The sequence below is a fragment of the Xyrauchen texanus genome, chromosome 9 (genome assembly GCF_025860055.1).
Source record: "Xyrauchen texanus isolate HMW12.3.18 chromosome 9, RBS_HiC_50CHRs, whole genome shotgun sequence".
NCBI lineage: Eukaryota > Metazoa > Chordata > Actinopteri > Cypriniformes > Catostomidae > Xyrauchen > Xyrauchen texanus.
In genome coordinates this window covers 16,616,878-16,643,022 of record NC_068284.1, presented here as the reverse complement: position 1 = coordinate 16,643,022, position 26,145 = coordinate 16,616,878, and the positions used below count along the sequence as shown (strand labels likewise).

The 26,145-nt window shown below is 36.4% G+C and overlaps 2 protein-coding genes across 4 annotated transcripts in view; both read left to right on the top strand.

Annotated features, from left to right (window-relative positions):
* Positions 1-20,318, top strand: part of evi5a (ecotropic viral integration site 5a) — a 29,425-nt gene extending 9,107 nt beyond the window's left edge. For both annotated transcript variants that reach the window (XM_052133640.1, XM_052133639.1), the window contains 9 exons: positions 672-763; positions 839-899; positions 1,039-1,092; positions 2,699-2,818; positions 3,018-3,155; positions 7,693-7,842; positions 9,987-10,127; positions 12,571-12,657; positions 18,379-20,318. In XM_052133640.1, the coding sequence (XP_051989600.1) occupies positions 672-763; positions 839-899; positions 1,039-1,092; positions 2,699-2,818; positions 3,018-3,155; positions 7,693-7,842; positions 9,987-10,127; positions 12,571-12,657; positions 18,379-18,408 (873 nt within the window). In that variant the 3' untranslated portion in view covers positions 18,409-20,318. The remainder of the gene's footprint in view (positions 1-671; positions 764-838; positions 900-1,038; positions 1,093-2,698; positions 2,819-3,017; positions 3,156-7,692; positions 7,843-9,986; positions 10,128-12,570; positions 12,658-18,378) is intronic.
* Positions 20,319-20,963: 645 nt separating this feature from the next.
* Positions 20,964-26,062, top strand: LOC127648853 (zinc finger protein Gfi-1-like). 2 transcript variants are annotated; one of them, XM_052133644.1, is made up of 7 exons: positions 20,964-21,081; positions 22,952-23,115; positions 23,229-23,426; positions 24,752-25,131; positions 25,218-25,355; positions 25,436-25,601; positions 25,867-26,062. In XM_052133644.1, exons 2-7 carry the CDS (start codon positions 23,010-23,012, stop codon positions 26,046-26,048), a joined length of 1,170 nt encoding a protein of 389 aa, XP_051989604.1. In that variant the 5' UTR covers positions 20,964-21,081; positions 22,952-23,009; the 3' UTR covers positions 26,049-26,062. The 2 variants fall into 2 exon arrangements, with proteins under 2 accessions (XP_051989604.1, XP_051989605.1); XM_052133645.1 differs by lacking the exon at positions 20,964-21,081 and having other exon boundaries at positions 22,864-23,115.
* Positions 26,063-26,145: the final 83 nt, after the last annotated feature.

The following is a 26,145-nucleotide window of genomic DNA, read 5'->3' as shown; positions in this document are numbered from 1 at the left end:
CCAGTGTATTTCTGTATCTGGTTGGGCATGTTATGCGCTCTCTGTATTTTGGCAGTTCACGGGTGAGATTGGCTTTGTTAAAATTGCAGAGAATAATAATAACTCAGTCCGGGTGTTGTTGTTCCATGTCTGTGATCTGATCAGCCAGCTGTTGCAGCGCTGCGTTCAAGCATAACATTTGCCTGAAATGTGCTGTGTATCATCTAGGGACACCAGAGACAAAAAAGATATTAAAAGCTTTTTGAAAGGCCAAACCATTCTCATGTAACGCATCAACAAATTTTATTGCAAGTTGCCAAAATGAATCTTGGCACCGCTGTATCTCAGCAACACTTTGGCATATTGACACAAAACTTTGTTTGTGTCATTGTTACCACACCCTGACAGAATCATATACATTTGGTGACAGTGCCACCTAATGCTCAAAAGTTAAAATAAATTGCATTGTAATATAAGAACAGTTTTTATGCTGCTTTTCTTAAAATCATTATCAGTGATGCCCAAACATACTTCCTGTCATTGGTGTGCTTGGCCCTGTAATTGCTGCTTTCAGCTAAATTTGTCTCGCCATAACTGCTTTTTTTTGGACAAATATTTGTGTTATATACTGTATATACAATTCATCATTCTGAAATCCTCAGTGTGTTTCTTGACAGTCTTTTTGTTTTCAGTGCTTGCAGAATTTAGAATCACAAGATTTAGATCCTGACAGAATGGTTAAAGCAGCATTTCAAATAAAATACAACCCCAGGAAAATGAAACAGTAAGTGCTCTACAATAAAATGTTCCTATGATCCTTGTTTTGTACATACAGTTGTATCGTTTGTATTATTTTTAGATTGAGAAAGGATTATGCATCAATCAAGGCAAAAGAGCTGGAGGAACAAGAAGAACTTAATGTGAGTCCATGATTTTTCCCCCCTTAAAAGTTTTCTTGACCGTACAGAAAATTCCATCTTTATAGTTGTGATTATGAATCGACCCAGCAAGTTTCTGTCTAGCCAGCTTGTAGCATTTGTTCTCTTGCCTTTTCACCAGGGATTATTCAGAGAAAACAAACATTTAAAGCAGAGACTTGACATACTGGAGAAGGTGAGCATTTCATGCTATCAAGGAGAATATACACTCACTGAGCATTTTATTAGGAACACTAGTCTGCTCACTACAATTGTACAGAGCGGTTATCTGATTTACTGTAGCCTTTCTGTCAGCTCGAAACATAATGGCCATTCTCTGATGACCTCTTTCATCAACAAAGCGTTTCCATACACAGAACTGACACTCACTGGATGTTTTTTGTTTTTGGCACCATTCTGAGTAAACTCTTGAGACTGTTGCATGTTGTTAGGGGTATAACAGTTGTCACCCGGACCAGATATGGAGAAAGAAAACCAGGAGTCGAGAAATTCAATTAAAGAATCAAAATTTACTGAAGATTAGTTTGCAGTGAAATTGGTAGAGCCAGCGACAAAGTCTCACGAGGAGATCGAAAGCTAACTCGTACCTTACGCAAAATCTTACATCAATTATACCATTTGCAAGGACGTACATTCCATTATTTTACTCCTGATTGGCTAAAAGAACATAAAGTCACAACATATAGATAGTTAAATGGCCTATCAACATTAATCAGCGCACTTGTCGTCCGCGCCCGAGATTTACGTCTGAAGTGACCTCGCAGATGGTCGCGGGGTGTCTTCGAGTCGGCCTGGTGTGCATCCCTGGTTCAAAACCTAGTTAGAAGGTCAAACGCACACACAAAACACTGACGAACGACAGTTCTTCTCTGGGCACAAGAGAGCCAGAGCACACATTATCAGGCCATTTGAACCAAAACAGAGAGATAAAATATTCACTCCTCGGGCAGAGGAGAGGGTTGAAATAACATACATTTCTTCCCTAAAGAAATAATAAGAGAAAATCACACTTCTACTATTCAGGTATTATTACATAGGACTTTAAACCATATAATTAGTCATGGAAAGGTAACAATCAAACACAGAATACATCTGGAACACATGTTTAACGCATTCCCCTGACCCCCTCCCCTGAGAGGCTGGAGAGCGTCACAAATAAGCTTATCCCCCAAAAGACCTTCAGCCGACGTGCAGGACAGAGAGACTCTGGAATGTTCCTAAAAGAGACTAATCAACATTCAACACACATATGATTCAAAGTATATTTCAATTATGCATAAGAAAATAGAATTAATTATGTGATCATGCATATAGTTAATTCATCACTTTATTAAAGAAGTTAAGCAACAGAATACAGATAGATATTGATATAAAAGGATATATATATATATAAATGTATTGATATATCTGAAGAGCCAAGGGATTTTGACCCTCACCCTTCAGTGTGAAAATTCCAGTAGAGCAGCAGTTACAGAAATACTCAAACCAACCTGCCTGTCACCAACAATCATGCCACGGTCCAAATCACCGAGATCACATTTTTTCCCCATTCTGATGGTTGATGTGATCATTAACTGAAGCTGCTGACACGTATCTACTTGATTTTATGCATTGTACTGATGACACGTGATTGGCAGATTAGATTTTTTCATGAATAAGTAGGTGTACAAGTGTTCCTAATAAAGTGCTCCGTGAGTGTATATGGTAGAATATATATTTTTAGGTCTATATACTGTACTTTAAGAGATGTCCTTACTCCCCCATGCACCACTCTGTTCCAGAGATGTTCTGAGAAACTGGTGTCACAGCTGAAGAAAGAGCTGGAGAACACTTTGCTTAATGAGGCCAAGTCACATAGCACTTTAAAAGAGATGAAGGCCAAGATCTTGCAGATAAAAGAGGTGAAGGGTTTGCACTTTTGCCTCTTCTTTACATTCTTGAGCACAGTTTTTTAACATATATAGTTTGTGTTTGCTCTTCTGCAAATATATGTATGTTTCAGGATGTTAGGACCTGTAACATATTCTGCATGTATAGACCGGTATGGTGTTGGTTCATTAATAAAATATGTGTTTATGTATGTATGTATGTGAATTATAGAGCAGCACTATGTCTGGTGAGGGCAGTGTGATGTATCTGCAGAATGAGTTGATCAGCGGTAGACTGCGGGAAGCAGAGGCTCTTACTGGACTCAAAGAGCTGAAACAGCACATTAAAGACCTGGAGTCGAAATGGCAGGTGAGTGTGGATGTGGTCTTTATTAAAGGACACTAATCTGTAGATAAAGTGTCCAAATGTGTTAATAGTAGACAGGTTTTTGGCACATCAACATGCCACTTCTTTTACATGTATTGGATGTCTCATTTGATTTAGTCTTTTTTGTGTGTGGTTTGTCTGTCCTTTTTGCGTATGTGGTCCTGTGCAAAATTCTTAGGCATATTAGATGTTTCACAAAAACATCAACATTTTAAGATGGTTATTTTAGGTCTTCTGCTTAAGTGTGTCTATAGGAAATATACATTTTAGGTTTCCAAACAGTGTGCAACTGTACCTAGGAGAATTGGTGCTGTTAAAGGCATAGGGTGGTCACACTGAATATTGATTTAATTTTTTATGTTAACTGCACTTTGTATGACGTTAATAGATAAATAAATATTATTCATGGCATTATTTTTGTAAACATCCTCCCTAAACAACAATTTTTACAAATACTAAAACTTTTGCACAGTACTGAATATACACATTGTATAATATATACATACAAATCATGTATATAATATACAACCCCAATTCCGAAAAAGTGAAATGAAAAAATAAAACAAAAAGGAGTGATTTGTAAATTATATTCACCCTTTGCTATATTGAAAGCTTTACAACTACACAATACATGATGTTTTTCTTGTTAATTTCATTGTTGTTTGAAAATGTACAGTCATTTTAAATCAGATGATTGCAACACACTCCAAAAAATTGAGACCGGGGCAATTTAAAACTAATATGATTTTAAATAACAAGACTGTGAAACAGGAGATGTTAAACAGGTGAGGCAATCATGTCATAGTATATAAGGAGCCTGCAAAAACAGCCTAGTCCCTCAAGAGCAAAGATCATTCAAGACTTGTTAATTTACGAACAGATGCTTCAGCAAATAATCCAACACTTTGAGAACAATGTTCCCCAAAGACAAATTGGAAGGATTTTGGGCATTTCACCCTCTACAGTGCACAATATAGTTAAAAGATTCAAGGAATCTGGTCAAATCTCAGTGCGTAAAGGGCAAGACGAAAACCACTTCTGAATGCGTGTGATCTCTGATCCTCAGACATCTGTAATGGATATCATGAAGAAGGGCTTAAGATTACTGTAGTAAACCTTTGTTAGTCAACACTAGTGCTGCACGATTAATCCTATCGCAATCGCAATGTCAGCCTGTGCGATTATATGACGGCAAATGCTGCGATTTTATTAAATAAATAAGTGCATGTGTGGACGTGACAGCCCATTCTCTCTGAGAGCTGCGGTCATGTCATGTGAGTTTCCGGTGTTCAGCGTGGAAATCAGGTGAATATAGATGCAGAGCAGACCGACACTGAACTGGTGGCCAGAAAAAATAACACAGATCACAGCTTGGCGATAGGTCTTGATTTCATCAATAATTAAAGTTAATATAATACGGGAGCGTGACATGTAAATAAGCACAAACTCCAAAAATGTCATTATTTGTGCAGTCAGAGCTGCTTCAGCTAGTCGCGGAAGAGACCCAATCTGAGCGGGAGTTGAGACTGGGAGAGATTTAAAGTTTGTGTGTGTATGTATGTATGTATGTATATATTATTACACAACAACAACAACAACAACAGTTTTAGTGGTTTGAGTGAACCACACTTTTATATCCAGTTTCCTTTTCAAAAGAGTTTATACAAAAGTACATGTTGCATCCTGCTTAAATGTCCCTGTTTGTTTGGACACTCTTATTTTTGTGAAAATTTGTATGTTCTTATTTATTGTTCTATTTTATTTATGTGCAATATTGAGAAAATAACAAGTTTGCATTAATGCAAAGATATTATTTAATTTTGTAAAAATATTTTTGTTTGAAAACACTGCATTTATAGTTGTTGTTGCTAGTTTGTATGTTTGAGTTGAAAAATACACATTTCAGTATGATCAGTAATCAAATAAAAATAAACAAATAGTATCATATCGCAATATTAACCTCAATAATCGCAATATGACATTTTTCCCAAATTGCAAATTGAAGCCCTAGTCAACACCATTCGTCACTGCATCCACAGATACAAGTTAAGACTTTACTATGCAAAGCAGAAGCCCTACATCAACACTGTCCAGAATCGCCTGTCTCATCGTAGATGGAAAGTAGAACATTGGAACTGTGTTTTTTGGTCCGATGAGTCCACATTTCAAAACCGTGTTTTCCGGGCCAAAGAGGAAAAGGACAATCCAAGATGTTCAAAAGCCAGTGTCTGTATATGGGCCAGGGGTGTGTCAGTGCCCATGACATGGGTAACTTGCACAACTGTGAGAACACCATGACTATAGACTCATGGCCACCAGTAGCCAGCTATGAGGTCACAGAGGTCTGGACCTCGGTAATTTTTTCATATTCAAAAATAAATTTTGATTCTATGTACAACAGAATAATAATAATAATAATAATAATAATAAGTGGTTGATAACTCCTTTGAGTGTCTGCATGCATGTATCATTTTGTTTGGACAGTTGGATGGATCCTTTAGTGTCCGCAAATACTACACAAGTGATAAAATGGTGCTACCTGAAGCTGCGCAGCGCATTTTGCTGGGTAGAGCAGACTAAAAGCGGGACCGGTCTCACTAATCTGATGATCCTGCTCTGCGCTTGCGGCGTGCTGTCCCGAAGTTAACAGTGAGTCTCGTGTGACCCATTTGAATTTGACACGGAATTCTCTGTCATAAACCCATCTGATATGAGACACTTATAGGCTCTGTGCTGAAGCTAGTTGAAGATTAAGCAGCCCGTCTTATTAAACTACAGTGACGAGGAAAACGGGAAAACATTTGTTCCATTCACAATGGTAATTACAGGCTTTTCATTCCACAAATCAGCACTGTAGTAACATTAACTGTAGTAGTAACTATGATATTTTGCCAGACATAATGTATATATTTGTAATAAATGTTAATAGTATTAGCCTACAAAAATATGAAATAATTAGTGCAATAAAAGTCACTTTTTTGGAGGTTGTTTATTATTTCTATGTGTTTAGGATATTGTTTTTCATTACAAATTCCATAGATGATTATTATTATTATTATTCTTTTTACAAATTAATTACAAACAATAATTACATCTAACCATGGTGATATTGTTTATTTATTTATTAATTTTTTACCTGTGATTAACATGATCTTATAATCTGGATACTATGCACGGACAAAGGTAAATTGTCATAAAGGCAAACACAAAGCAGAATTTAACTAAGTTTAAAGCTTAAAGAATTAAGTATGAAGTTGTGATTTTTTTTTTTCTCCTTTGTAAATATGTTTAGTTCTAATGAATTAAATTCTAATGTTTTAATTGGAAAGGTTGAATTAAAGGTAGCTACACTCAGTAATGTTTTGCTCATGTCATCTTGGACTTACAGTGACACCTAGTGGTGTGGATGCAGCATCATTCAAAATCAGCAGTTTTCTGTTAAAGATGCCATTGTAGAAATTCACTATTCACAATCAACCATGATTAATTTAATGCAGGAGTGAAAGTGTCCAATAAAAAGACGGTTACTGAGATAAAGCGAGTAGTATTCAGCTGGTCATGTGATTCTAAAATGGCAGCCCCCATGAGGGCGCCCCTGCCCCATGTAGAATAAAACAGCTTTTATATGGTTATTGATATATACTGAAGTCCTCATCTCATGTGAGTGGTCAAACTTTTTAGAGGAAAAAATGACTTTAAATAATTAAGAGTCTGGCAAGAGGAAAACAATTAATTGTTTCTGATAAGATTAATATGTAACGGGGTTAACGTAGTCCTTCATAAAAAACGTTTGCTGTTTTTCTGTAGTTAATGAGTAAATTTTGCTGCCCAACTCAATATTAATGCTTTATTTTCAAATGTGCGTTTCTATGTGACAAATAATCAGTATTAATATTGTTAACTGCATTTGAGATACAAAAATTATTTCAGTATTATTATTGGTTTCTGTCCTTTAATTTTTATATTTAATTTTGAGATATAGACTATGTTGCATTTGTAGGTGTAATATTGGTAAAAGTCTTGGCACCTCTCAATGGACCTCACTAATTTTCAAACCCTGGCTACGGCCCTTTCACATTATGAAGCGCATTCGATGGGAATGAAGACCCCGTACAATTGTGGTGCTGAAGAACTGCATAATGGAGGAAAATTCCACTTTCTAAACTTAACAAACTTCAGTGTCTTCAGTGCCTAAATGCTTAATAAGTGTTATGAGAAGAAATGATGATGTTTCACAGTGGTAAACACTTGACTGTCCCAACTGTATTGGAGTGTGTTAAAATCATCTGATTTGAAATTACTGTACATTTAATACAAAGACATTCACAAGGTAAATACATCCTATAATGTGTAGTTGGGGGGCTTTCAATTTAGCAAAGGGTGAATATAATTTTCAAATCACTCCTTTTAGTTTTTATTAGCATTTTTCATACTCTACCAACTTTTTTAGGATTGGGGTTGTATAAATAAAAAGAAGAATACGGTTACATTTAAATGTTTAAATCTCATTGAATCTTAGAGGCAGCAGGAGTATTGTGGAGGTCAGCAGAAGGTTGTCAGTGTGCAGAATGAACTGCAAGTGGAGCTCTTGAGTGAAAAACTGAAGGAAACTCTAGCTCAGGCCATGCTTAAAGAGAGCCGTCACAGACTGCTGCAGATGCAGACAGAGGTTAAAGAACTCACCTCATCATATCTGAGAGTTTACAAGTTAGCTGAAGGACTATAATATGCGGAATAGAAGCTTAATGATAGCTTTTGCTTGGTTATACCTTGAAATGGGGTTCAGTCAATTAATGCAACTTGCAATAGCTTTTTTTTAGTGTAGCCTATTTGATTTTACTGAATAATAGAAGTACAATAATAATACAGAGTTGTGGAAAAGTATTTTTCCCCATCCTGATTTCTTTTTTATATATATTTTTCATACTAAATTGTTTTAGATCTTCAAACGAGATATAACATAAAACAAAGGCAACCTGGGTAAACACAAACGTTTTCTATAATATATATATATATATATATATATATATATTATTATTGAAGCAAAAAGGTTATCCAACACTTATATCACCCATGTGAAAAACTAACTGCCCCCTTAAACTTAATAGCTGGTTGTGGCACCTTTAGCAGCAACAACTTCAACCAAACTCTTCCAATAACTGGAGATCAGTCTTTCACAACACTGTGGTTTAATTTTGCCACATTGGAGGGTTTATGAGCATGAACTGCCCTTTTAAGGTCCTGCCACAGCATCTCAATTGGGTTCAAGTCAGGACTTTTACTAGGCCACTCCAAAACTTTAATTTAGCTTCTTTTGAGCCATTCAGAGGTGGACTTACTCCTATGCTTTGGATGATTGTCTTGCTGCATAATCCAGTTGCGCTTGAGCTTCAACTCACGGCTGATGACCGGATGTTCTCCTTTAGGATTTTCTGGTAGAGAGCAGAATTCAAGTTTCCCTCAATAATTGCAAGTCACCCTGAACCTGAAGCAGCAAAGCATCCCCACACATCACACTATCACCATCATGCTTGACCGTCGGTATGATGTTCTTTTTGTGGAATTCTGTGTTAGATTTATGCCAGATATAACAGTTCCAGATTCTTGAGTCCACAGAACATTCTCCCAAAAGGTTTGAGGATCATCAAGGTGTATTTTGGCAAAATTCAGATGAGCCTTAATGTTCTTCGGGGTCAGCAGTGGTTTTCCGCCAGTGTCTTTTTGATAGTAAATGTCATGAACAATGAACTTTACGGATGCGAGAAAGGTCTGCAGTTCCTTGTATGTTGTCCTTGGCTTTTTTGTGACTTCCTTTTTTTTGTGTCGTCGCTGTGCTCTTGGGGGAATTTTGGAAGGTTGGCCACTTCTGGGAAGGTTTGCTACTGTGCCAAGTTTTCTTCATTTGGAGATAATGTCCCTCACTGTGGCTCTTTGGAGTCCCAGAGCCTTTGAAATAGCTTTGTAACCATTCCCAGACTGATGTATTACAATCACCTTTTTCCTCATCATTTCTGGAATTTCTTTTAACCTTGGCATAGTGTGATACTGGGTGAGACCTTTTAGTCAACTTCATGCTGCTGAAAAAGTTATATTTAGGTATTGATTGAACAGTGCTGGCAGTAATCGGGCTTTGGTGTGTGTAGTCCAGCTGAACCCCATTATTAATGCAGTTTTGTAGATTTAGTCACTAAGGGGGCAAATACTTTTTCACACATGCCCAGTTGGTATTTGATTACTTTTTTGCTTCAATAAATAACATTATCTTTTTGAAACAATTTAGTATGAGATTTACACAAAAACATCAGGATGGGGCAAATACATTTCCACAGCACTGTAGTTGGATTCATTTGAATATTTTATTAACTAAATATGATTTGTCATATTCTACATTTAGAATTAGTTTTATATGGAATGACTTTCAAATGGTACCTATGTTCCTGGGGTACTTAGTTTGGTATAATGAATCATATTAGTTTTGATTTATATGTATGTATGAATATTTGAAGTATTTTCATTTGTCATTGTAATTGCATGTGCCATGTTGAAACATCCTGAGATTTTGAATGATTCTTATCGCTGACTGGGAAACATTTAAATGATGTAAATATGTCATGAAATGTCTAATTGTTTAAAAAAAAAAAAACATTTAAATCCTTATAAAAAAAAAATCACTTGCACTTTGTTATTAATTTAAATCTATGTTAAGCTGCCTTGCCCGTAACAGAGGGCTATTGAATGTGACTGAATCCTAACCATTAATCTTAATTGTTATTATTTGCACTTGATGACATTTTCTGTTTTTTTACACCTTAGAATGAAATTCTCAGTAACCAGTTAAAGCGAATTAAAATGCAAGTAAGCAGCCAACAAGAGCATCTAGAGCAGCTGACATCACAGAACCAAGATCTGCACAACCAATTACAGCAGAGCAGACAGCAGTTTGTAGCATACAAGGTAATGGCACACCCAACATCATCCCCTATTTGACCAACCGGAGGTGGATAATTACTGTGTCAGACTTTCTAAAGGCTAATCTTAGAACATCACCATCATTAAATGCCACTTGAATTGCTCTCTCAGCCTAACTTTGTGTTAACTCATTTTCTGGATAAAAGTCAGATGAAATGAAAGCAGTGTGTACAACAGTTTGCTCCATCAGTATAGTATAATATAGTAGGATAGGATAGGACAATATAGTATAGTAATTTATACTATAGGATAGCATAGTATAGTTCACCGTAGGTAAGGAAAGTATAGTATAGCATAATAGTACTGTACAGTATAGTAGGATAGGATAGGACAGTGTTGTATAATACACTACATTATAGTATAGCATAATAGCAAATATATATATATCAGTACTGTGCAAAAGTCTTGGGAACATAAGATGTTTAACAAAAGCATTTGTCTTAAGATGGTTATTTATATCTTCAGCTTTAGTATTTCAATAGGAAATATAAAAGTTAGACTCCCAAACTTTTCTTTTACAAATAGAATAGAAGAACATGTAGCCCTGCAACAGATGTCATGGCCCCCAAAGAGACCCCCACTCAACATCGTGTCAGTCTGAGATTACATAGAGACAGAAGCAATTTAGACTAATAGACAACCAATAAAAACTGTATCAGGTGTATCTAGGATAATTGGGACTGTTTTAAAGGCAAAGGTGGTCACACCGAATATTGATTTGGCTGTTAAGTTATGTTTAATGGACATTGTATGACATTAAGTGATTAATGAATACTATTTATGCAATTATTTTTGCAGACATCCTCACTCTGCAACATTTTTCACAAGTGCCTATAACGTTTGCACAGTACTGTGTGTGTATATATAAATATACTGTGTATATATATATATAAATATACTGTGTATATATATATATATATATATATATATATATATATATATATATATATATATATATATTGCACCCTAGTCTGTCTTGAGTACTATTATTATGATGCAACTGAAACTATGTAATGCAGCACTTTTCATACTGCTGTCTTAAGATGAATCACATATGTTGTATTATTCCTCTTTTGTAAATCACTTTGGATAAAAGCGTCTGCCAAATTAATAATTGTAAATGTAGTATAGTAATTTGAATTATAGTATGGTAGGATAGGATTGGACAGATCAGGATATGACAAGACAAGTTAAAATAGTACAGGATAGATTAGGACAGTATAGTATAGTATAATAGTATAGGATAGGATAGTGCTTTTATTCATCACCAAAATACCTTGTTGCGCAACATGGGCATGTGCTTTTGCAAATGCTATGCAAAAAAGAAGGCGATTAAAGAGATCCATGTAAGAATAAATATGTATATATGCTTTGAGTGAAATATGGAGTGGATGAATGAATGAATAAATGAATGGATTGGAATGGATATGTACATGAATAAATAGATTACTGACTGAATTTGTATGTGCTGATTAAAATACAAAGGAGAGAGGAAGCTTGCACACAATGTGTAGAAAAAGTCTTACAATCTTTTAGTTTTTTGAGAGGCCAAATAGAGCAAAAAGTGCTCAGTGCAAAGACAAAACATTTTCTTCCCCTCTCTTTTGGACTAGTATATCTCACATATTAAAGCTACTTGGAAATATAAGCCCTTTCATTATTTGGCGCTGACGTCTTTACAGATTTTGTTCTGCTGTTGGTTTACTACTATGTGTTGATTAATAATGATAAGATTCTGTTAAGAACACTGTTGTATATCCTGATAGCTGCAGGTAGAATTAAAATGAATGGTTTCCAGTCATTCTTATCAATGGTCACTTTCCCAATTCAAGTGCATGCTAGGAAAAAGAGTCATCGTTTTATACCTAAAGTGGAGTTTATTTATGTTCAATACTACTACTGCATTTAAACATGAAGATAAATAAGGCCTTTTTCATGACTACTAATGACTATTCTTTTTGGATGCAATGAATACACAGTTTATGAATTCGCAGTGTAAAGCTCTGATAGATGACTATGCCATTTCTTCATCTGTTTATCACCCAAACACCATTAAAGGAACCAGTATCTTTCTTTTTCTAGAAGCAAAGGTACGATAACATCTCTCTCACTCTGCTGGCCAGTCCTTCAGATTCCGGCATAGTTCACACCCTCAGACTAGGCCTCCAAATTGCACTTGTCTCTCAGCTCTTTAATGCAAAAGTGATTTTGCAAGAAAATGCCAAAATTGTATCTCACTTTGCAGTGATGTGAAACAGACATCTGGTTGCATTAATGTCACTGTTAAAAGTTCTCCACAGGATGAGCTAATCTGACACAACAGTGGTAGAAGAAATGTCTGATTTCAATATATGAATGTTATTCTACCAGTAATGTATTGCACTCTTATGCTGTTGTTGTACTGTATCTGCTCTGCTCTCTTCTCCAGCATCCTGAAGAGAAGCAGATTGAAGAGGCAGGGAACATGGCCACTATTGCAGATCTACAAAAGCAGATCACAGAGTTACAAACCCAAGTATGTTCAACTCTTGAATGTTTCATGTAACATCAGCTCCTCTTCCTGCACTAGATTAAGGCTTTGTAGTATAACTATCTTTAGCTTTGCAGATTGCTTTTGATCAAAAGTTTGTGTTTGGGAAATCAGTATTTTTAACGATTATGATGCCCAATTGTTTCAACCACCAATTATGTAATAATATCAAATTAATAGTTCACACAAAACTGAAAATTCGTTCTAAACCCATAAAGATTTCTTTCATCTGCAGAACAAAAATGGAGATATTTTAGAAGTTGTTCTGTTCACTGATTATTTGTATTCAATACTAGCACTGAGTATTAATTACTATCCTTTTTGGATGCAATGTGTACAATAGCAGTTGATAGTGTCTCGTTTAAACGTTAAAATAATTCCCACCCAAAAATGGCCATGCAACTAGTTAATCATATTCCAAGTCTTCTGAGCATATTCAGTCACTTTGTATGATGAACAGACCTAATTTCATGTGATTTTTACACTCAAATCAAGTTTTTACCTCCTATAAATAGCACAACTCAAATAAAGCGACATACGTCAAAAACGTCATACCTCATTTGTTCTTGTGTGTCTGAACAAACGTCATAACACATGAACCATTGAAGTTTATTGACATGTTGCCATATTTAATTTGCATTTGTTTCAAGGGAGTTGATCAAAGATTTGATTTGAGAGTGAGTAACTTTAATTTCTTTTCATCATACGAAGTGATTGTATGGCTTTAGAAGATTGGAGTATGATGCACGTGTCGTATGGACTAATTTTATAACACTTTTGGGTGCTTTTGTATGACTAATTACTAAAAAATTAAGAGTAATCCCTTACTTTACTTTTTTTCAAGGATAAAGTAATTTAATTACAGTAATTAATTACTTAGTAATGCATTACACTCCACACTGCTGATAAATCATCTGAGCCGTGGTTACACATGCATGCTGTGGAACCCTCTGATACCCAAACTTCTCCTTTTTGAGAAAACATTTTCTCAAATAGCAACACAATGGCCAGGAAACTCTTAGCACCTCTCAACACGTCTGCCTCCATGTGATTTGTTGCACTCCACTGTTCAGTAGATTTACAACCAGAAGCCCTGACTTGGAGGTTCACGATGAGCATAGCTGATTACAAAGATAACGGAAGACCTCCTTCTATTGTAACCAGTTAACCGTGCTGCCTGGTTCATTATTGTCTTGCCACGTAACATTGTCAAAAAGATGCTAGTCAGATAAACTTCTGTTCACATGTCTTGCGCAACAAGAGGAGAATAACACAGTTTTACAAACAAGCATTCGGTAATATGGATGAATTAATCATTTGTTTTGGAATCAGGAACTTTCAGTTTGTGATTTCCAGCTCAGTTTTCCTTTTTCAGTATTATACTGATTTTCAAGGTTCAGAGCAACAATTCAGTTGATCACACTGTTGGACCCATCACTATTAAAAATGTATTACATGAAAGGCAGCACTGTATTGATATTCCTCAAACCTTTGGTCAGTGTTTTGTTCTAAATCTTAAAGGAATAGTTCAACCAAAAATCAAAGTTCTCTCATCATTTACTCATCCTCATGCCATCCAAAATTAAAGATTTTTAGAAGAATATTTCAGCTCTGTAGATCCATACAATGCAAGTGAATAGTGGCCAGAACTTTGAAGCTCCAAAAATCACATAAAAGCAGTTTAAAAGTAATCCATACAACCCCAGTAGTTAAATCAATGTCTTCAGATGATAGGCACAACATTGTTAAAATTGTATAATGAATTGTGAGCATTGTCCTGTCTTCCTCACATATATTTAACCATTTACAGCCGCCTTTATACTGCACATTGACTGTGTGTTGATTCTTGTGTGCAGCCAACAGGAAAACAAGACATGTGCTGTGTGTCATGACAACTTTAGCATATCTGATTCTTTATTTTACGCAGAACCAAAGCCTACAACCTAAACTTACCTAAAATGTTAATACTATTCTTCTGCTGCTTTGCAAGCACTGGTATTCCCTTGCAGAAATACAAATGTACTTTTTTGCTGCAAGACAATAGATAAAGAATCACACATGTAGATGTATTTTCATAAACTATGATTGAAGAAGTTTGATTTTACCATGAAGGAGAGAAACTATCGTAGTTTTGATTGTGATGCAATTCTGCTCAATGTTTCCTCTTGCCTATCTGAAGTAAACAGCAACATTGCCAGTGGTTTGAGGTTGAGTTCTGTCTGGTGAAAAACTGATGTATCAGACAACCTGTGTATGTGTAATCACGCCTGAACACCTCCTGTTCTCTGTATGATTTTCTATGGTTTCAGTGGCAAGGGGAACCTGTCTGATTAACCCTATAAGGTCTAATGTATTAAATAATCGCTGGAATTCTCTTTTTTAATTTTTTTAATTTATTGAACCTTTTAAACAGCATATTTTGTTTTACAAATCTTAAAAGTCTTTTGTGGTTATTTAGCCCGTCTCGGGCTAAATAGGCTGTGATATACACTTTTGTTTGCAGATGCTACATGGTTTAATATTTTGTGTAAAAGGACATTAATTTTTTTTACTATTAACATTTTTATTGATTCCTACATCGAACACAGATAAGCAAAAAATAAATACACAGAATCAACATTTAACTCCCACTACCACCCTTCCCCATCCCCAACCCCTCCTCGACCCACAACAAACACCCCTGTGGTCACACATGAGCACGCAAAAGAAAAAAAAAGAAAAAATATAATAATCGTACACATTAACAACTACCCTCTCTCTCCAATGCTCCACCCTGAGAATCCTCCTAGAACGCCAAATATCTGCCCCATTTCCCAACAAAATCCAAATTCCCCAGTCTTCTATTTAGATCCTTTTTCGAAAGCCGCCACCCTCCCCACCTCCGAGCACCACTCCTGAAACGGGGGGTCTCCAGCCGACTTCCAACCCCAATACAATAATGACTCTTCCTAATTTATCTTTAATCGGTTTGAGACATTTTAATTGTATTTGCTTATTTATCAATGTAATGCCCCCCTGATCTTACTTGAGGCAGCACTAAAGAAAACATGTCCACCCCATATCTTCCAAATATTCCAGCTTCCTGAAGGGAAAGATGCATCTCTTGAAGAAACATTATCATATTTCTTATGTTTAAGATAATAAATAGCCTTCCTTCCTTTTTTGGTGGTGCCCCAACCCATTAACATTCCACATAGAGAGAGACAATCCACTCATAGTAACATTTGATATTTCGACATATTAAAAAATTTAGACTGTGTGTCAAAAATAAAATTATAAAGACCTCATTCCAACATTGGTGCAACAATCAACCCCTGAACATCCCCCAGAACAAAAAATAAATAAACTGAAAAAGAAAAATGTGCACATTAACCCTGTGCACGACAGTGCCTACTGCATCCATCCCTCTAAACTCGTGCACGACAGTGCCTACTGCGTCCATCCCTCTAAACTCAAAATGTCCATGTACGCCTACGAGAGCCCCCGTGACAACTTTGCCATCTTTGCTTCTATACAAATTTTGTGAGACAGAATTACACAGAAAATAATCTGTAAAACAAACTCCAATCAATAGGACACATAAGCACAAAGAATGTGCAGATTCATCCACAAACTGTCCCGAAGTAGTGTTATTCCACAAAACAAACTCCAGCCACTAAGCAGAACAAACATAAAAAGAAACAAAAAGGCGCTCAGTTTCCTTGGAGGGTCAAGTGAATGTTCTGTGAGTCAGGCCCACTCGGCTGCATCGAGGGTCTGACTTACTCAATCCATTGACTTTATGAAGAACATCGCTTGGTGTTGGCATGTAAATATTTTGCGGCCATCCTTATAATCTTTTCTCAATTGGCCGGGAACATCAATGCAAAAGCGACCTTCTGTTTATGTAAGAGCTTCTTGCATTCCTTGAATTGATCACATTTCTCTCTTGTCGAATTCGCAAAGTCTGGGAACAAGCAAATGCTGTGGTTCTTCCAAGAAAGCCTTCCTTTACTCCTTGCCTTGCATAACATGACATCTTTATTGAATGATCTTAAAATTTGGCCAGAATTGATGGCCTGTCTCCCTCCATGGATCTCTGACCCGGATCTCTGTGAGCTCCCTCGATTTCCAGCTTATGGGATGTTATGTCGATCAGACTCTGGAAGAGCCCATCTAGGAATTTCACAATATCTTGGCCTTCTTTGTCCTCAGTAATTCCAACAATTCAGACGTTGTTTTGGCAGTTACGATTCTCAAGGTCTTCCAACTTTCCGCCACTCTTGTAAATAACACATAACACATTCATCTCCATGGCAGTGATCGATCGACATATAATACCAAGATCCTCCAACTCAGCAACAACCTTCGTCAGCATCGCTGACATGTTCAACTGTTGATGCTGAATCTCTTTCACCTCACTGACCAAATTGAGTCCTGTGCTTTTGGCCTGCCGCTCAGGAGCTTCAGCTTGAGCAAGTATAGTGTCTTTTAATGTCTCCAGAGTCCGAGAATTTTGAATTCTTTGACTTATTGTCTTCCTAGAACAGTTATGGAACAGGGTGTATCAAATCTCACTGGTTTATGACACAAAAAGTATTAAAATCTAGCAAAAAAGTGCACAGAGCTTGCTGTTCACATGTCCGAACCTCACATGGTGACACGTGACTCTCCACATTCAGATATTTTTAAGTGTGACTAAAAGGAATAGTTCACCCAAAAAAAACTAATTTTAAGCCCCTAAAAGCATATAAAGGCAGCATAATAGTCATTCTTAAGACTCCAGTAGTTAAACTTTGTGCATATCTCCACCTATAATTTGTTTCTCAGCCACATCGATCATATCATTTCAGAAGAAATTTATTTAACCACTGGATTACTTTTGTGCTGGTTTTTATTTGCTTTTTGGAGCTTCAAAATGTTGGTCACCATTATCTTGCATTGTATGGACAAACAGAGCTGAGATATTTTTCAAAAAATCTGAATTTATGTTCAGCAGAAGAAAGTCAGTCATACACATCTGGGATGGCATGCAGGTGAGTAAATGATGAGAGTATTTTCCTTTTTGGGTGAACTTTCCCTTTAAGTGTCCACATATTTTTTGGGTGCCACTGTATGTATGATGTTCTCATATCAAACCTTATTGATGTATAAATGTGTTGTGTTCAAGATGCAAAAAATGTAAAGAACATTTGAACGGTTCTGAGGTCTTCTCATTAATTCACACATCCAAGGCTTTGAATTGAGTGATGAGTATGGCAATAAACATCTTTTTTTAAAGAGATACTACACTCCTGAATACAATGATTCTTTGCAAGAACCCTCCCTTTTTAATCAAGAACCATTTTTGTCTTTTTGGTTTTGTGTAGGCTATATGGTTCTGGTTAGAAATTAAAAAAGTTATTGATGTTACACTATAGGTTCCTTAGATCAGCATATTGGTTCTGGATTCTTTAAAATATGTTTAAATGTTTTTGTAAAGAACCACGGAATAAAAAAATATTTGTGTAACTTCAAAAGATTCTGTAAAACCCTTTTTGGTTCAAACTGGAAAGTATAAACAAAATACAGATCTCACATTCTAAAGCAGAATATTGCATGTGCATATCATTTAAACATTTGTTCTTCACGTGGGTTAAGCCTTAAAATTACCACTCTAACTCGTCAGGGTTTATAAGTATGATAATGTAGTCATCATGTAATGGGAGGGATCTTCATTTGTTACAGATTCAGAGCTTCTCCATGAAGAAAACATGATTTTCTCAACCTGTGCCAAGGCCTTCCACATCCGCCTCCTTGGAGCACAATGACACCTAAAAATGGACTGATGTCCCGTCATTCTGTCTCCAAAAGCACGCCATCCGATGAGGCACTGAAGATGTTCTATTAACAGCACTACCCACAGCTACTGTGTCCACTGAACAAGTGTCTTCATGTCGTCAGCTATGAGGGCAACTGAGGAAGATTTTCAAACATAATGCATTTCATCAAGTCAAGTGTGATTTGGAAACTAGCAGAGATACACTGTGACAGTTTTACCATTAACACTTAAAAGTGACAAGATTTCTCTCATTCTTGCCAAAATAAGGACGCCGTATGGCCTAGATCTAACGCCACACAGCACTTGTTAGAACTTTGACTCTGTTCTTAGTAAGGCTGTCACACACTACAAGAGGTTTTAGAGTAATTTACACATTGTCAAACATTAACCATAAACGTAGTATTACTGAATGCCCTTCACAACAATTAACAGTAAAACGGTGATTTCAACTAAAAAGTCTGTATTTGAGTCAATGTCACTGGACTTGATAGATTTTGGCTACAAACTCTCATGGCGAAATGTTCAGAATTCATACGATTTTCTACATTTGGCTAATTCGTATGATATCATACAACTGCAGAAGTATGAATTCGTACGACTTTCACTACAGCCAATGATGTCGCTGGACATCGTTTCCATCTAATACGTGACAATTACTTGCTTTTGTAACACACAACAACTTCCTATCATGTTTAACACTTCTGATCGGTTAAGTTTAGATAATGATTTTGGGTAAGGGCATAATATTTATGAGCGAGTGCTTAACGCTTCATGTGTGAACTCGCGCTTACTTCCTCATTACACATCTGGGCATTTTCATATAATGAAATCGTACGAAATCATATGAAATAGCCAACTGGATTGGATTTTGGTCACTGCCTTTATACAGTGTGAGGGTCACTGGCACAAAGCATTAAACTAAGTACATTTCTATTTGGACTTGTATCCAGTTTTACCTTATGGCTTTTATGGTGTACTTATCAGAGTTGGAGTAAGACAAAACCGTCCAAATCACAGACATATCCCAAAACATTCAGACCCCAAGGCCCAGACCAAGACGTGTGCATTCAAGAACCAGAGTGCCCATTTTAATAAAGGGAAATGGAGAAAATTTGAATTTGTTGCAGAAATCAAACTATGTGCCACTTGGCTATAAGGCAGTTTAGAGACATGCAATTGTTGTGAATTTCCTGTAATAGTCAAGATACAATGCCAACACTGCTTTATATAACTGTTAGCATGTTGTAAATTGACTGCGGTCTTATCTGAGACCATAAGCTGAAACTAAGACTCATTTTTGAGACCCAGACCCAGGTTTATGTGGTCTTGAGAAAGTAGTTTAAATCAGATTACTTAATCGAAAAAGTAACCACATTACTAATTACTTTACTTTTTGTTTACTTTCCAAAACAGTTCTCAATAAACAAACAAATCAACAGCTCAATAAATTCCAAATAATGTCTATATTTCCATTATGTTAAATGTTGGACACCCTCCAGCTGTCACAGAACTTCATACAGACTTATGAACTTATGAATTCATATTTTAAATATATGATTATGCATAAATAATATTACTTTAGAATTTTTTTATATCAAGCAATGTACTCAAAAGTAATTTATTGAAAGCCAGTAACTACTCTGATCGCAAGAATTTAAAATGTAATGTAACCTTTGACTTAAAAAGTAATTTGATTACAATAAATAATTGATTTCACCCAACACTGTAGAAGACCAGTATGACAATGATAGCCTAAGAAAATCTGTAATTTATTTTATCTTTAATTTGAAAATATTTAAGTTTATCATTATCTTTACGACTCTCTAATGTGCAGATTGGTTTTGATATATGTACCCAAACAATATTAAATGTCTTGTAAATGGTGTTATTGCACTCTTCATCTCAATACAATATTCAAGTTAAATATTGATGACCCTCAATACGAAAAAAGGCTACAAATATACACAACAAATTACAATAACACTCAGCGTTGGCTGAGATGTTATTCTTGGAAGATTTGCTGTAAACCACACCTGAGACAAATATAAAGTCATCCCACACAGACAAGAGAAAAATCCTTATCTGATTTAGATCTCTATGGGTGTCTTAAGTCATCATCAGACTACATCATGTGAGGCAGTTTATAGAATCATCATTTATTTTAAAATTCAGTTTACATTAGACTTCCATTAAGTTAAGTATTTGCAGGCGACCTGCAGAAATTAAGCAAAATGTGTGTATCCGTCAAACAGAGTCGCATTCAGGAAGTTAAAGTTTGTATTTAAGGCGCGCGTTTGAGCTGCTGGAGTTGGAGACGGAGGAAGGTCGCGCGCTGTAAGAACATCCAGTGGAGCAACACGAGCGCAGTGCAACAGGTTGGTCTCGAGCTTCTCACAGAGCACAGCGAGCGTGTGTGGATGAATGCGTTTCAGACGTTATTTGGCAGCATGAATCAAATTTGAAATATAATGGGATATTTTTTATTTTTCCACTAAACGTTATTTTATTTCCAGTTGCATAATTATCTGAATCGAGCACGTCAGCTGTCACCAGAACTTTATTTAGACGCTAATTGTTCCCTTTGGGTAAAGTTCCAGTTGAATTAAAAGGTAAGCGTACTCAATATTTTATATCTTTTTTTTATATTCCGCACAAAATTCGTTATGCGTGCCATCGTTGCCTTTGGAAGACACATCATATTCAAAGGCATTGAGGGCGCACAGCCGGTGCACTGGAGTTTTTCCCACATTCACTCAAATTCATTAGAGTGAAGTGAGAAATGAAAGGAGTCTTTTCCAAATGTTATGTAGCCTAATGAATTAATCGCGTTAACCTACTTTATAATGACATTTTGTTGAAGCCAGAAAAAAAAAAAATCATTGCACAAATTCCAGAGGTAGTGCTTTGACGTGCATAACTGCACAGAAAACAAATCAATTAAACAAATTCTGTTTCTTGTTTACCATATACTGTATAGTAAACTAGAAACACAATTTATTTGCAGGGATGCAAACTACTCAATTTTCTACATTTGACTTTAAATTGGACTTTAACTATTTAAAAAACAATATTTGAATACAACAAACAAAACAACTGTAAATATACACCTGGAACATACATATATACAGCCACAACATTAAAACCACCTGCCTAATATTGTGTAGGTCCCCCTCGTGCCACCAAAACAGCTCTAACCCGCATCTCAGTACAGCATTCTGAGATGCTATTCTTCTCACCACAGTTGTACAAAGTGGTTATCTGAGTTACTGTAGACTTTGACCTCTCTAATCAACAACGTGCTTCCATCTGCAGAACTGTCGCTCACTGGATGCTTTTTGTAAATTCTATAGACTGTTGTGCGTGAAAATCCCAGATCAGCATTTACAGAAATACTCAAACCAGCCCTTCTGTTACCAACAATCACCTTGCAATTATCTAATAAGCAAACCATGTGGCAACAGTGCAGTGCATAAAATCATTCATGTACGGGTTAGGAGCTTCAGTTAATGTTCACATCAACCATCAGAATGGGGAAAAATGGGATTTCAGTGATTTGGACCATGGCATGATTGTTGGTGCCAGATGGGTATTTCTGTAACTGCTGATCCCCTGGGATTTTTACACAACAGTCTCTAGACTTTGCTCCGAATGGTGCCAAAAACAAAATGCATCCAGTGAGCGTCAGTTTTGCGGACGGAAATGCCTTGTTGATGAGAGAAGTCAACAGAGAATGGCCAGACTGTTTTGAACTGAGTCTACAGTAACTCGGATAACCACTCTGTACAATTGCAGTGAGAAGAATATCATCTCTGAATGCTATTCTGTGATGATTCTGTGCTATTCTGAGGGGGGCTTACACAATATTAGACAGGTGGTTTTAATGTTATGGCTGATAAGTATATATACAGTATACACATACTGATAGGCCAACATTTGTACTAGAGACAGAGAAAATGACATACATTAATAATTCTATACTGTCAGTATATTTCACCAGTGTTAAGTCCTTATTTTTAGGAAAAAGCATATAGTCTATGCAATGTAATATACTAATTTTAACTACTTGGCTTAGTTGGGTTTGAATGTGATGTTTATTTGAGCTTCCACATCAGGTTATTAATGGCCAAAGCAAAATCAATTAGTTCTTCTGTAGGCAATAATACCCTGAGCTCCGTTTCCAGGCTGTTACTTGTGTGCACATCATTGACGCAAGGCTGATATATCATTCTGAGATGGGATCAGTTTACTAAATAAGGCTTTGAGATCAAGTTGCCTAAAGGGAGCACAATAACAAGGTGTGCAGTGGAGTGCCTGGACTTTAAATCGCGTTGGGTTTATTTGAGAGGTTTTGATTGCAAAATGCGGGATGATACACAGATTTCACTGACATTCTGTATAGAGTAAGCTTTGTAAGTTCAGGTGCATTTATTCACACCATGCTCTACTTGGTGTTCAAATCTACTTTGCAAAACTTTTCAGGTAAGATTGGAAAGCAGTGAGTGATTGGTGACCCTGAACCTGAAAACGAAGAGTAAACATGCCGAGGTCCTTTTTGGTGAAGAGCAAACGGGCACACAGTTATCACCAACCCCGTTACCTGGACGACAACTGCATCCAAATAGAGAAACTTCTCACAAGCCAAGGTACAAACTCCAAATAATGTTATTTAGACATTTATAATAGGCCTATATTGGTCAGGCAATGAAAATAATGGTGGACAATGCATTGTGGCTGTTAATGTCTCTCTTGTGTTTAGAAAGTCAAATTGGACAGGCACCTGAGAGCACGGTAGATGTAGGAAAGGATCCAGGCAATCGTTCCCCTAAAGCTAGCATGGTGTGCACAGCGGATTATTCCTCTCAACAGTCTCCACTCAGCTGCGAAGGCAGCATATGTGACCGCTCTTCAGACTATGAGGACTTTTGGAGACCTTTGTCCCGATCAGCCTCCCCAGGTTTGCATGTTTTCATGACTGTATTAACCCTTTAAGGCAAAACTAAAGGCTTATAACTCAAACAAAACAAAGAGGGTCAATGTTTTTTATATATTTGAAAGAAAACTTAAAAAAAGAACCAGCTGAGAAAAACAAACTTGAGCCAATTTGTGTTTTTTTTAAAAAATTATTTTACATTATATATCTCAGGTTGTAAATAAGGTAGCTCAGAAAAACTTTTTAAAAATCTGTGTTGATACAACAAAGCAATCAAAAGATATAACATTTAAAAAATAATTTGTCCTAGTGTCCATAAACATCTACAAGTGCCCAAAGCCTCCCCAAACAAATAAAACTTAATAATTGTACATAAGAACTTATTACAAATGCAAAAATACAACAATCACTTAGGGTATGCTCTCTCTCTACAAAGTATGCAGGCATGAGTAACAAGATCTCATTCAGTTCCCTTCTGTGCCAATTGAGCCATCACTCAGTGTGTGTACTTTGCGCCATCTCCTGGTGGTAATATGTAATTAGAGTGAATGATCCTCTCTGCCCATATTTGGATGACTTCCACTTGTGGTTGCAGCAATCTGAATACTAATATGATTGGTTTAGTTTTCCATGATGCAGGACAATGCACTACATAATTTCCAATTAAGTCATTTGATCCAGGAAAGAAATTTCTTTTTTATCCAGATAGCACATTATGTGCTGTGTGTACACCGTGCTTCGTGTGGATTATCTAATGATCCATGCATCCAATTATGTTGTGTGTGAGCTAATTTTAACAGGAATCCCCTACTCTAAGTTATGTTTTATGCTAAATTTAGGTATGTGATATTTTATGGTCTGTTTATTTTCGTGAAGTTATAAGCGAAAACACTGCTTATAAGCAAAAACTGTCTACATGTAACATGCATTTCAAAGACATATACTTGGCTATTACTCGCTATGTTTTTGTCTGTGAGTAAAACAAATAGACTGGTTGTATTCTACTCTTTGAGAACATTCCAATGATATTTGACACATGGCTGTTTTATCAGTTTGATGTTTTTACCGATTACAACAATGCGTACAGTGAAAAATAAATAATAAAACGGAACACATCTGATTTGTCTGCAAATTTCAAAGCACTTGTTCAGTTTTGGTTATAATGCGTACATGCATTGTAAACTACACCTTCTAAAATTATACCTATTTTATGTCGGTCAAGACTGTAGTTATTTATATTTTGATAATTATCACCGGCAGGCTGATCAGAGCTTGAAGGGTTAACTAAAAGCATTAACATGTATTTAGCCTAAATATACATTGTAAAATAGCCCATGTTTTCTTAACAGATCTGGAGAAATCCCCCGTGCCTTCTCTGGACGACACTGACATGAATTTCCGTCCGTATGTTTGGGCCCATTCAACATCCGAGCTCAGGCACCTGATTCAAACTTGCAATCATGTGCCTGTTTCTATGGATCCAGAGCCATCAATGGGGGTGTATGAGACAATGGAAAAAAGGCCAAGTGCCCATCTCCTCGCTGAACCAACCAAATCCGGGCGATTTTACCAGGACTATGGCTCTTTGACCACTAACCATTTGGATAGTAGAAGCTTTTACGCCGACTTCAAAATGTCAAATAAAGTATCAGAGATTGATTCAAAGCCTGATATTCTGTGCACACGACTTCAACTAAATGAGATGTACAAATGCATTAAATGCACTAAGGTATAATAAATCAAAGTTTATGTTGTTTAGCTACTTATTTCTTAGTTTTATATAGGTCTACACTATTGTATTCTGTTTTGAAACAGGTGTTTTCGACCCCTCATGGTTTAGAGGTTCACGTGCGGCGATCACACAGTGGTACGAGGCCCTTTGCTTGTGAAATCTGTGGAAAAACGTTCGGCCACGCAGTCAGCCTGGAGCAACATAAAGCTGTGCATTCACAAGTATGCTTGCATTGTCACAACATTTATTAATAAGGGCCAGAACAATTATATGCTCTGATTAATTACTTTTTTTCCGGCAGGAAAGGATCTTTAGCTGCCAAATTTGCACCAAAAGCTTCAAGAGGTCGTCCACTTTGTCCACGCACCTCCTAATCCACTCTGACACCAGACCATATCCCTGCCAATACTGCGGCAAACGATTCCACCAGAAATCAGATATGAAGAAACATACGTTCATTCATACAGGTGATTTATATTGTGATATGCAATGCTGGGGGAAGTTAAATGAAAATCTAAAATCTATTTTGGAAATTGCACCTGCATTTTTAAAAAGCCTAATATTATTACAGTAGTATTTGGGTGCAGGCGACCACTACATGGCTAATATTATTATAATATGCATTTGCAAATAGCCTATTTAAGGCTACTTGTTGAATGAGATAGCAAAAGATTTCCCAAACAATTACATGTTTACAATTACGCAACACATTTCTCTTCCTCTATTTTCCAGGTGAGAAGCCGCACAAGTGTCAAGTGTGTGGCAAAGCCTTCAGCCAGAGTTCCAACCTCATCACACACAGCAGAAAACACACGGGATTCAAGCCTTTCCGATGCGAACTGTGTGGTAAAGGCTTTCAGCGCAAAGTAGATCTGAGGAGACACAAAGAAACGCAGCATGACCTAAAATTATAAATCAATTATTTGCTTTTTTTGTTTGCACATTTGACACTATATGCTGTAGAATTGGAAAGTTGTTGTTGTGTGGTTTTATGAATTAAGAAAATAACAG

Bases quoted from the DNA above. Each gene is read 5' to 3' on its own strand.
- LOC127648853 (XM_052133644.1), top strand. From the start codon at position 23,010: ATGCCGAGGTCCTTTTTGGTGAAGAGCAAACGGGCACACAGTTATCAC. The intron at 23,116-23,228 runs GTACAAACTCCA...TCTTGTGTTTAG, and splicing joins GAAACTTCTCACAAGCCAAG to AAAGTCAAATTGGACAGGCA. The intron at 25,132-25,217 runs GTATAATAAATC...GTTTTGAAACAG, and splicing joins AATGCATTAAATGCACTAAG to GTGTTTTCGACCCCTCATGG.